The following is a 12,377-nucleotide window of genomic DNA, read 5'->3' as shown; positions in this document are numbered from 1 at the left end:
TATTGAGGTATAATCAAAAGATAACATATAGCTCGTTACCTTTTATACCTAAAACAGAAACTTGTATGAAATTGAACTCACTGGGTACATTAGTGTGGGTAAATTGAGTGGTTGTATGTGAATGGTTATTTTCTCAAATGTCTTCCATTAAACTGTCAGAAATGCAGTCACAGAAAATTTTTCCCATTAATAAAAATAATATTTAGTCCTAAGAGTCACTTTAAGGATCATTTTGCATCTGGCATGTCAAAACTGACATGACCATATTATTCTGTACAGCCCCTCTAAGGAAAGTTCATGAAATGGCATTCAGTCTATAAACTGGCAGTTGTGCAAACTAATTTAAAACATGCCACAGTCAATTCCAATTTCCTAGGGAGTTCTCAGCCACTTCATTAGATTTACTATAAATGTTGGTTTAATGCGTAAAGTCCTTATATGTTTTATAATATGTAAGGAATGATTTTGTTTTAATGTGGTCTATCTAAAATCCTAGTTTCCACTTCAGTCAGGCAATGCTTACCTTTTAGTTATACTTTTTATATGTATTATACTTCAATTTTCATCTTAAACATATAATCTGAGTACCTATATTAATCTTTTGAAGGTAGTTTTCTTCAGATTAAAAAAAAATCTCCAACACTTTAACATCTAACTTGACTATACATTTCTTTTGATTCCAGTAATTCTTTGTTCATATGAAAAACTTCCCACCTCATTTTTCCAAAATCTTCCACTTCCAGTCATTCTAAAACAGAGGAATGACTAAGAGCAGAGTTCATCTATAACTAAAGGATTTGTTCATTCATGTAAGGCTAGCCCACACCCCAGCTTATCTGAGGTCAGTGTAGTTACACACCTAGTTTATATTTCCTCATTATTGAGTTTCCTTGGAGACATAAATACAAAGCCCAAACAATGACATCATCCCTTCCAAAAGGCAGGCCCTGAATTAACCGCCTGACTTCTGGAAAGACCAGTATTCACATGGGGTTAGAGATACTCCTTTTATATACAAAACAGATACATTCTTAGGAGATTCTCTATAAAGTAAAAAATCAGAATTTCCAATCTGCATTTTCTACTGACTTCCATTCTAACTGAAAATGTGTTTCTATGGAAGGAGAAGGGAATGACACTGTGACTGTCTGCTGTGTGCTGGGCACTGTGCAATGGCTAAGAAAGAAGTATAACTTGCCCAAAGCCGAGCAGGAAGCAACAGGGAAAAAACTGAGCCAAGACAGAAGTATGAGGGCTCTTCCCTGGTGCTCAGCATCCTAAGATGCTCCTAAGGAATTGCTGTGGGGAAGGAGAGAGGAGGAAGGAATTGCAGTCCTGGCTGCCGCTGTCCACCTGCCCCACAGAGCTGCAGGGTAGCCACTGACGGGGGCCAGGGTCCCAGGCCACCCTTCGGGAAGTCTGCTGCCATTAATGACCCCTTCTTATTCCTTGGGGTAGCTGTGCCGAGGAACGTACTTAACCATTCTTTGATTACTGCTGAAGTTATTTTCTTAACTAATTATACTTCCCCTCTGGTGAACAAGCTGTGTGTACTGAGCTTTTTTCCAATGTGGATAAAGTCAGCTCAACGTAACGTATACAGTAAAACCGCACTGATTCCGACTTGTTGAAGAGGGAGACTATCTGAATCATCATAAACACATTTTCATGTTGTCCTTTAAGTCAGTACACAGTGAATTAAGCTGGTGGTTTTCATCATCGTTTTCTAAGAAAGTGTGAAAGACTTGAAGGTTTAGTGAAGAAAGAGAGGAAAAAAAAAAAGGAAGGGCAGTCATTCTGGGCCTGGGTGTTAACAAGGAGTACAGGATTCAGGAGGATTTCTGGGAGACCCAGAAAATAGGACGCACATCGAGTTTAGTAGGCTGCACAGAGTACGCTCTCACCTGCGAGCAGAGTTTGAACCAGAACACCCATGCGGAAAGCATCTTGCTAACTGAGTCATCAGAAAAGCCGTGATCTTTTTCAAAAGGCGAATGTTCGTTTAAAAAGTTTTCGGGGGTGTTCTTAAAGTAGCTGCTAGGTGTGGCAGCCGTAGTGATTATCCACCAAGTCCTGGCAGTCCAGTGTGGAGGTGGAGGTGCTTCCTCACATTACAGAAAGAGGGGAATGAGCACAGGAGGAACTCAAAGTCCTTTCCTGCAGCTCCCCCTGGGCACCACTCTGTAGCAGGTATCCCCCAGCCTTCCATCTGATCAGCCTTGGCCTTCTCCCACACAAAACACCAGATCAGTCATTCCCCGTTAGCCCCTTCTGCCAGCGCCCTGAGGCTTCTCTGCCTAGTCAGCAGCTGCTTCACTGGTGACACAACCCTCTTATCTTGCTTCTCTAAACCGCTCCTTCCTGGGGAATTCATCTCCACCTTTTATCATCTCCTGCTCCGCACCAAAGTGATGCCAGTTCCTCTCTTCCTGGTACTTAATCCCTCTGGAAATGTGCCCTGAAAAGGGTGTTTCAGCTCTGACTTGGATCCTGACAGCCCAGGGCATCAGGGGGTGTCCTGCCCAGGGGTACCCAGCAGGAGATCAGGCTCTGCTGGGCCTCAGGGAAGAACCAGGAGGCAGAGCTGACGGATGAAACTGCACACGTGCCTGGCTCGTGCAACGTCCTGGGTCTTGCCCCATGTCAGGTGGGTTTGTCAGAGCCCCTCAGCTAGTTTGGCATTGAGCCAGGGCCATCATAGCCCATTGGAACACCTCTCTCTCCCTGGCACTCAGCCTGTACCGTCCATCAAGGGGTGCATATTGGACACCCCCCTGATTTCTCCTCTGATCTCTGCCCGCAGGAGGTCCTACACATAGGAAGCGCCCACAACCGGAGTGCCATGCCCTTTACCGCCTCACCTGCCTCCAGCCCTGCCCCCAGGGTCATCACAAACCAGTACAACAACCCAGCTGGCCTCTACTCCCCTGAAAACATCTCCAACTTCAACAACGCCTTGGAGTCAAAGACGGCAGCCAGCGGGCAGGAGATGAATGGCAGAGCGTAAGTAGGCCCGTGCAGTCCGCTCTGGGCCAGTCCTGGAAGAGGCTTTTCACACCAGGACAGGCTCGTGCAGGCAGCGGGGAGAAGGTTCAGCCACTAGCCCTGGGAGAAAAATGCCTACTCTAGCACAGTTCTTTCTGTGTTCATTTTCCTCATCTCTAAAAAGGGGGGAATACCACCTGCCTTGTGGGGCTGTTGTAAAATAAGAAGTAACCTGTAAAATGCCAGTACCGTGTCTGACACACCAACTGAGTATTCACCGAGACCTATGTTATTATCATCCTGGTTTCCGTGGTCATCGTCTTCTTCTAAGTGACCATCTTCCTTCCTTGACAGCTCTGCTGCTTCCCAAGAAACTCTTCAGTTTTTATAGTTTGGGCTTTCTGCTTACGATCACCATTTGGTCTGAGCGAGGGAAGAGCACCTGAATGCAGTTTTCGGTGAAGCAGTGTTTGCCTTTTTCCCTCAAGTGGCCCAGTAGAGATAATAGAAAGAAGTCCATGAGGATATAAATGTGTGTCTGTTAGAACAGGTTCAGATCTGGGGCAGAGGCAGAGGTGGGCTTGCCCAGGGGAGAGGAAGGGTTGCAGGTGGCCATGGTGGAGAGGTCTAAGGAAGCATCTTGCTTAGGGCTGGGGAGGCCTGTCGCCTTTGGCCACAGCTGCCTCTAAGTCTTTATCCAAAGGATCCTCTGCATCTTCCCAGCAGAGGGGGCCCAGAGTCGACTCCCTCCCAAACACTTTGAAGATTAATCCAGAAACACTGGGAATCTCACAGCCCATGGTAGAGAACTGGGTTTGACGACAGAGTAAGAGATGGGATCAGTTGTCTGTGGTGGAAAACGGGAGGGACTAGGGCACGAGTTACCACCTCACATGCCCAAAGGTGGCAGGGAAGATAAGGACTCAAGGACAGAGCTCTGAGTACAGACAAGGGGGAGCAGAGCGACCCGTGGCGGCTGGACAAGTGCATGCCCCATCCAGAGGGGGAACCACTCCTTGGCTCCAGCCAGACACCACATGCAGGCCTGGGATTCCCATTTCTGATGATTCATTTCATCAAACCAGAAGGCAGAGAGCTTTTCATCTGAAATCCCCTGATTTTTAGATGTTGCTGACAGTCAGACTTGTTGGAATATACCATGTGCTCCAAACTTGTCTGATCTCGGAGGGTCTTTTCCGCTTGGAACCCTCAGTTCTTTTTTTTTTTTAATTGAAGTATAGTTGATTTACAATCTTCTGTTAGTTTCAGGTATTTATATGTATAAAGTGATTCGGTTTTTTATATGTATATATATATTTTTTTTTCAGATGCTTTTCCATTATAGGTTATTACGAGATACTGAATATAGTTCCCTGTGCTATACAGTAAATCTTTGTTGTTTATTTATTTTATATATGGTGGTGTGTATCTGTTCTGTACTCTTAATTTATCCCTCCCCCCTTCCCCTTTTGTAGCCATAAATTTGTTTTCTATATCTATGACTTTGTTTTGTAAATAGATTCATTTGTATTATTTTTCAGATTCCACATGTGATATCATATAATATGTCTGACTTACTTCACTTAGTATGATATTATCTAGGTCCATCCATGTTGCTGCAAATGGCACTATTTCATTCTTTTTTATGGTTAAGTAATATTCAGGGGGGTGTGTGCGTGCGTGCGTGCATGTGTGTGTGTATCACATCTTCTTAAACCAAACGTCTGTTGATGGGCACTTGGGTTGTTTCCATGTCTTGGCTATTGTAAATAGTGCTGCAGTGAACACTGGGGTACATGTATCTTTTCAAATTAGAGTTTTCATCTTTTCTAGATATATGCCCAGGAGTGGGATTGCTGGACCATATGGTAGCTCTATTTTTAGTTTTTTAAGGAACCTCCACTGTTCTCCATAGTGGCTACACTAATTTACATTCCCACCAACAGTGTAGGAGGGTTCTCTTCACACCCTCTGCAGCATTTGTTCTTTGTAGACTTTTTTTTTTTTACTTTACTTATTTTTGGCTGCATTGGGTCTGTTTGTTGTTGGGTCTTTGTTGCTGCATGCGGGCTTTCTCTAGTTGCGGCGAGTGGGGTCTACTCTTCGTTGCGGTGCACAGGCTTCTCATTGTGGTGGCTTCTCTTGTTGCAGAGCTCGGGCTCTAGAGCACAGGCTTCAGTAGTTGTGGCGCATGGGCTTAGTTGCCCTGTGGCATGTGGGATCTTCCTGGACCAGGGCTTGAACCCGTGTCCCCTGCATTGGCACCAGGGAAGTCCCTCTTTGTAGACTTTTTGATGATGGCCATTCTGCCTGGTGTGAGGTGATGCTTCATTGTAGTTTTGATTTGTATTTCTCTAATTAATGATGTTAAACATCCATTCATGTGCCTGTTGGCCATATGTATGTTGTCTTTGGAGAAATGTCTATTTAGGTCTTCTGCCCATTTTTTTTTTTTAAAGGTGCACTTTATTTTTTATTATTATTTTTTTTAAAGTAGTTATGTATTCAGTATTTTTATTTATTTATTTTTGACTGTGCTGGGTCCTCCTTTCTGCGCGAGGGCCCTCTCTAGTTGCGGCAAGCGGGGGCCACTCTTTTTTTTTTTGTGGTACGCGGGCCTCTCACTGTTGTGGCCTCTCCCGCTGCGGAGCACAGGCTCCGGACGCGCAGGCCCAGCGGCCATGGCTCACGGGCCCAGCCGCTCCACGGCATGTGGGATCTTCCCGGACCTGGGCACGAACCCGTGTCCCCTGCATCGGCAGGCGGACGCTCAACCACTGCGCCAACAGGGAAGCCCTTCTGCCCATTTTTTGAGCTGTTTGCATATTTTGGAAAGTAACCCCTTGTCAGTCGTATTGCTTGCAAATACGTTCTCGCAGTCTGTAGGTTTATCTTTTTGTTTCATTCAGGGTTGGAATCCTCAGTTCTTATACTAGCTCTGAAGCCAATTTTGCTGTTCAATTTCTTCTCAATTCACCTTTAACAAGACTCTGCCCAGCTGTCAGGGTGATTAAACGGCAAACCCACTGCTGCAGATGTAGGTTAGGACAGGTTAAGGCACAAGAGGTTCCAAACTACTTAAATGTTTGGAAAGAGCTATTGTGGGGAGCCCCTTGATCTCTCGAGAGCCCCTTGATCATACTGTGCACATAGTCCTTCTCTCCAAAAAAGAGAGGCAGGTGTTTTGGGCACTGCTGCACGCAGGTCCCTGTGCCCAGCACTGAGAGGGCCTTGCAATTTCCTTTTAAGCTTCGCAGGGCCTAGCAGGGGAGACTTTCTGCCGTGTGACTTTGGCTTTACAAGATGTTAAAGGTCACCAGCATTTATTGTAGTAACCAATAGTAGTAGTAAAGGGGCTACTAATGCTTCTTCGTCCTTCAATTCTGAGTCCTGCCAGGCCCTACTGGCTTGAGATGATGAGGATGCCCTTCACAGTGACTGTGGGGGCCTATGGGGTACCTGAGAAAGAGCGCCATGCTGGGCCCCCCTAAGCTTTCCACGGACATACCCCGAAGGGAAGCTTTCTCCCAAGCAGCTCAGTGGGGAGTTGAGTGGTGGAAACACCGAGAGCCGTGATCCCCATTCTTTGCTGCTTTTGTGCTGGGGGAGGCTGAGAACGTGACCCTCTTTTACTGTCCCAGAGTGGAATGTTCCATGATCTGGATTTAATAACCCAGGAAATGACACATCCTTAATTGAAAGGCTGCTATGCATTGGCAGAAATATGTGCCAGGGAGGTATTTTTAGTATGGCCTTGGCCGTTATTCTTTAATTAATGTCTTCTTTCTTCTCTCCTGCTCCCCGCCTGTTCCCTCCCTCCAGTCTGAAACAATTCAATCTCTACTGTCTGGACACTGCAAGCCTTTCCTGCCTCCTGTGGCAGACTTTCTTGGCTACAGCAGCCTCTGAGTCTTTATCACACGTCTCCGTCCAGATTTTCTCAGCAGAGGGGTCCCAGCTCCTGCTCTATCCCAAACTCTCTGAGGATGAATCCAGCAACAGTGGGAATACCGGCAACCCCTGGCAGAGGAAATGCCCTGTGCGTGGGTCTCTGCTTACTGGTCTGTTCCTAGAGAGGCCACTTGTGCATATCAGTGAAGGAAGATTCTCGTGCAAACCCAGCAGCTACCAGGTCATGTTGCCGCTCTGTCAGCAGAAGTCACAAGCGCTCACCCGCCACTGTTTAGTCTGTGAAATTCGCTGAGGTTACAGAATTGGCTCACTTCATACTTTGCATCTGAGGTCATCACGGATACCCTGGGGCGCACTCTCAGTTTCTTTGTCGCATGCCCTTCAAAGCAGCCTGGTGTGTGTGTGGCCGTCTGTCTTGTAGGATTTCCCAGGGCCCCATCCCTGTCAGACAGGAACACAGACAGCGTTGCCACTGCCAAATTCAACGGGGAAGCCAGGCAAGAGGTGCCCGCCATCTGCCTCCTGTTCTCCCAGCACACACGGTTGAGTGGGAGGGCCTCTGGGTCAGTTCAGCTTAACAGTCATTTACTGAGTGCCTACTGTGTACCAAGTGGGTGGAGGAAATGTGTCTCTGATCAGCAGAAAGCTTTCACCTGCCCTCTGACCCCCTTCCACTGAGTTTAGGGACTCTGGTCATTTTCTGGTGATTTGGGGCCTGGATTTCATTATATATGTGATACTGCTTGATACTTTCTTAAAGGTGCAGGCTTTATAGATAGAGGGGCCTGAGCCTGAATTCCAGCTCTGCCTCATGCTAGCTGTGGGACCTTGGGCAAACCACGTAACTTCTGAAACTCAGTCTCTTCATCTATAACGCAGATAATACGAACTACCTCACCACCAGGTTATTGAGAAATTTCAATGCGATGTGCAAAAACTATCATCCAGCCTGGGGCCTGGCCTCTGGTGGTGCTTGGTAAATGCTACTTGTTACTGATTTCAGCACGCATTAGGAGCTCCATACCCATCACTTCTCAGTACTTGGGGCTCCAGAGGGCGGAAGCACGTAGACAAATGTCATGGAGAAGATTTTGCTGTAACTTAGGGTAAGTTTCTTTCTTTCCCAGCACTGTAGCTTAAGTTCAGCCAACCAGTACAATTGATTACCTTCCTGATGGAGTGGTATTCATGGAATTAGCAGCTGGGCTCCCGTAGCCACCACAATAGTCCCAAGATACTAGCTCTTCCAATTTGTGCTCTCAGGGGATCCCCCCATAAACTCATGAGGCAGATTTCTAAGCAGGTACAGTGGAAATAAAGGGGAGCATTCATTGTTCTTTGTTCAGTTGATACCAGAGGGATGATATTAGCCCTGACTCACTGGAGCTTGGTCAGAAGAAAACCTCCATCATGAAGGTGGCTGCTTGCCCCTCTAACTAAACTTGCCCACAGCCCACAGAGAGCTGGCCTGGGGGTCTGGATGTTCCTCCCTCTTCTCCTGGTGCCCAAAATTACTCCTCTGGTTTCTTATTAGATCCAACATCTAGGCCTTTGAAGATTAAAACTTAGGGAACACTCTGACCAGGCTCCCCTTCCAAAAATGATTACATAGGGTTTCTCAGAATTGCATATTTGGTGAACATTGGGGTAATGAGGTTGGGGCAGCTCAGACATGAACAGTTTTTCTGAGTCAGCCTACATCCTTTCTCCCCACCTACATAAAAATCACATACTAAAATCTCCTCTACATCATTTCCAGTTAGTGTCTAGCCTCCATCATTTGGAGAAAATTTGTCTTAAACTTAACTAAACTTTGTAGATTCATATTGCACTTATAGGGAACAAAACAGAGAAATCCCCTATAACTTTCACCCAGTTTCCATCAATGGTAACATCCTGAAAACCATAAGCATGAAATCAAAACTAGAATATTGACATTTATATGGCCAAGATACAGAACATTTCTATCACCATAGAAATTCCTCAGGTTTCCCTTTTATAGTCACATCCACTTCCCTCCCACCCCTGCACCCCACTTTACCCCTGGCAACCCACTAAGCTGCTCTCCATTTCTGCAATTTTATTATTTCAAGAATGTTATTAATGGAATCACACAGTATGTAACTTTCGGAGATTGACTGTTTTTACTCAGAATCATTCACTGGAGATCTATCTGATTTTAGTTAGGTTGTTTTAGGTACCAGTAGTTCCTTTTTTTCTGTTCTAAAGATATATATTTTTTTAATTGTGGTAAAAAACACATAGCTTAGGGCTTCCCTGGTGGCGCACTGGTTGAGGGTCCGCCTGCTGATGCAGGAGACACGGGTTCGTGCCCTGGTCCGGGAGGATCCCACGTGCCGCGGAGCGGCTGGGCCCCTGAGCCATGGCCGCTGAGCCTGCGCGTCCAGAGCTTGTGCTCCGCAATGAGAGAGGCCACAACAGTGAGAGGCCCGCATACCGCAAAAAGAACAAACAAACAAAAAAAAACACATAGCTTAAAATATACCATCTTAACCATTTTTCAGTATAAAGTGCAGTAGTGGTAACTACATACATATTCTTGTACAGCAGATCTCTAGAAATGTTTTGTCTTGGAAAACAGAAACTCTCCACCCATTGAACTACTCCACTTTCCCTCCTCCCTCCAGCCCTTGGCAACCACCATTCTATTTTCTGTTTCTAAGAGTGACTACTTTAGACACCTCATATAAGTGGAATCATGCAGTATTTGTCTTTCTGTGACTGGCTTCTTTCACTTAGCATAATGTCCTCAAGGTTCTGGGACAGGATTTTTTTTTAAAGGCTGAATAATATCCATTATCTGAATAGACTACATTTTCTTTATCCATTTATCTGTCAGTGGACATTTAGGTTACTTCCACCTCTCAGCTATTTATTGTAAACAATGCTGCAGTGAACATGAGTATGCAAATATTTCTATGAGAGCCTGATTTTTATTCTTTTGGATATATACCCAGAGGTGGGATTGCTGGATCATACAGTAGTTCTATTTTTAATTTTTTGAGTGATCTCCATAGTGTTTTCCATAGTGCTGTACCATTTTACATTCCCACCAACAGTGCACAGGGTTTCAGTTTTTCCATCCTCATCAACACTTGTTATTTTCTGGTTTTTTGTTTTGTTTTGGTTTTTGGTAGCATCTATCCTAATGGGTGTAAGGTGATAATGTCTCATGGCTTTGATTTGTGTTTCCCTGATGAATAGTGATGTTGACCATCTTTTCACATGGTTGTTGGCCATTGTGTATCTTTTTGGAGAAACGTCAGTTCAAGTCCTTTGCCCATTTAAAAAACCTGGTTATTTGGGGGGTTTTTTGTTGTGGAGTTGTAGGAATTCTTTATATATTCTGGACATTAACTTCTTAACAGATACATGGTTTGCAAGTATTTTCTCCCATTCTGTAGATTGCCTTTTCACTGTTGATTGTTTCCTTTGTTATGTAGAAGCTTTTTAGTTTAATGTAGTCCCACTTGATTTTGATCCCTGTGCTTTTGCTGTCATATTCAAGAAATCATTGCCAAGACTAATGCCATGAAGCTTTTCCCTGTTTTCTTCTAGGAGTTTTATGGTCTCAGGTCTTACAATAAGTCTTCAATTCATTTTTAGTTGATTTTTGTATATGGTGAGATAAAGGTCCAATTTCATTCTTTTGTACACAGATACCCAGCTTTCTCAATACCACTTAATGAAGAGAATATCCTTTCTGCATTGTGTATCCTTAGGACCCTCATCAAAGATCATTTGACCTTATATGCCAGGGTTTATTTCTGGGCTGCATATTCTGTTCCTTCAGTCTATATGTCTGTATTTATGCAAGTGCCATACTGTTTTGGTTACTATAGTTTTGCAGTATGGTCTCCTCTCCATCCCACCCCCCCACACCTGTTTGTTTGTTTTGGCACTGCCATGCCGCCTGTGGGATCTTACTTCCCTGACCAGGGATCAAACCCATACCCCCTGCATTGGAAGTGTGGAATCTTAACCACTGGACTGCCAGGAAAGTCCCCTCCACTATGTTTTGATGTCAGGAAGTGTGATACCTCTGGTCTTGTTTTTCTTCTTTAATATTTCTTTGGCTATTTGGGCTTCTTTGAGATACCATATGAATATTAGGATTTTTTTTTTGTTTCTGCAAAAAATGCTCTTGGGATTTTGCATTGCAAAATTGCATGGCATTGAATTTTGCATTGGGATTGCATTGGATCTGTACATCACTTTGAGTAGTATTCACATTTTTAGCAATATTAATTCTTCTAATCCATGAAAATGGATATATCTCCATTTATTTTTGTCTTCTTCAACTTTTTTTTATTATGTTTCATAGTTTTCAGAACAAGTCTTTTGCCTCCTTGGCTAAGTTTATTCCCAAGTATTGTATTCTTTTGTTGCTATTTTAAATAGGATTGTTTTCTTAATTTTCCTTTTGGATCATTCTTTGTTAGTATATAGAAACACAATTGATTTTTGTGTATCGATTTTGTGTCCTGCAACTTCACTGAATTCCTTTATTAGTTTTAACAATTCTTTTTTTTTTTTTTTTTTTGGCCACATCCTGTGGCATGTGGGATCTTAGCTCCTTGACCAGGGACCAAACCTGTGCCCCTGCAGTGGAAGCGTGGCGTCCTAACCACTGGACCACCAGGGAAGTCCTAGTTTTAACAATTCTTTTCATGTATGGAAGCTTTAGGGTTTTCCACATATAAGATCATGTCATCTGTGAACAAAGATAATTTTACTTCTTGCTTTCCAATTTGGATGACTTTTATTTCCTTTTCTTGCCTAGTTGCTCTGGTCAGGACTTCTAGTACTATGTTGAATGGAAGTGGTGAGAGTGGTCATCCTTGTCTGGTTCCTGATCTTAGAGTAAAAACTTACTTTTTCAATATTATGATGTTAGATGTAAGCTTGTCATACATGGCCTTTATTATGTTGAAGTAATTTTCTTCTATTCCTAGTTTTTTTAGTGTTTTTATCATGAAAGTATATTGAATTTTGTCAAATACTTTTTCTGCATCAATTGAAATGATGATGTGGTTTTTGTCTTCTAATCTGCATTGTGTTAATATAGTGTATTAATTACATTGACTGATTTTTATATGTTGAGCCATCTTTGCATTTCAGAAGCAAATCCCACTTACTCATAGTGTATAATCATTTTAACGTGCTGTTGAATTCAGTTTGCTGAGGATTTTTGCATCAATATTCATCAGGGATATTGGTCTGTAGTTTTCTTTTCCTGTAGTATCTTTGTCTGGTTCTGCTATCAGGGTATTGCTGGCCTCACAGAATGAATTTGTAAGTGTTCCCTCCTCTTCAGTTATTTTGGGAAGACTTTGAGAAGGATTGGTGTTAATTTTTCTTTGAATAGTTGGTAGAATTCTCCAGTGAAGCCATCTGGTCCTGGGCTTTTTAGTTGTTTTATATATATATATATATATATATATATATATATATATATA

The 12,377-nt window shown here is 43.6% G+C and overlaps 1 protein-coding gene across 2 annotated transcripts in view; it reads left to right on the top strand.

The window, feature by feature from the left end:
• The window catches only part of PDLIM1 (PDZ and LIM domain 1), a 46,262-nt gene that overhangs the window by 18,355 nt on the left and 15,530 nt on the right, over window positions 1–12,377 (top strand). For both annotated transcript variants that reach the window (XM_027112107.1, XM_027112108.1), the window contains exon 4: window positions 2,804–3,003. In XM_027112107.1, coding sequence (XP_026967908.1) covers window positions 2,804–3,003 — 200 coding nt within the window. The remainder of the gene's footprint in view (window positions 1–2,803; window positions 3,004–12,377) is intronic.

The sequence above is a fragment of the Aethalodelphis obliquidens genome, unplaced genomic scaffold (genome assembly GCF_003676395.1).
Source record: "Aethalodelphis obliquidens isolate GAN/ISIS:26980383/991018 unplaced genomic scaffold, ASM367639v1 scaffold11, whole genome shotgun sequence".
Classification (NCBI taxonomy): domain Eukaryota; kingdom Metazoa; phylum Chordata; class Mammalia; order Artiodactyla; family Delphinidae; genus Aethalodelphis; species Aethalodelphis obliquidens.
Note: the sequence above shows the minus strand (reverse complement) of the source record. Positions and strands in the feature narration are given on the sequence as shown.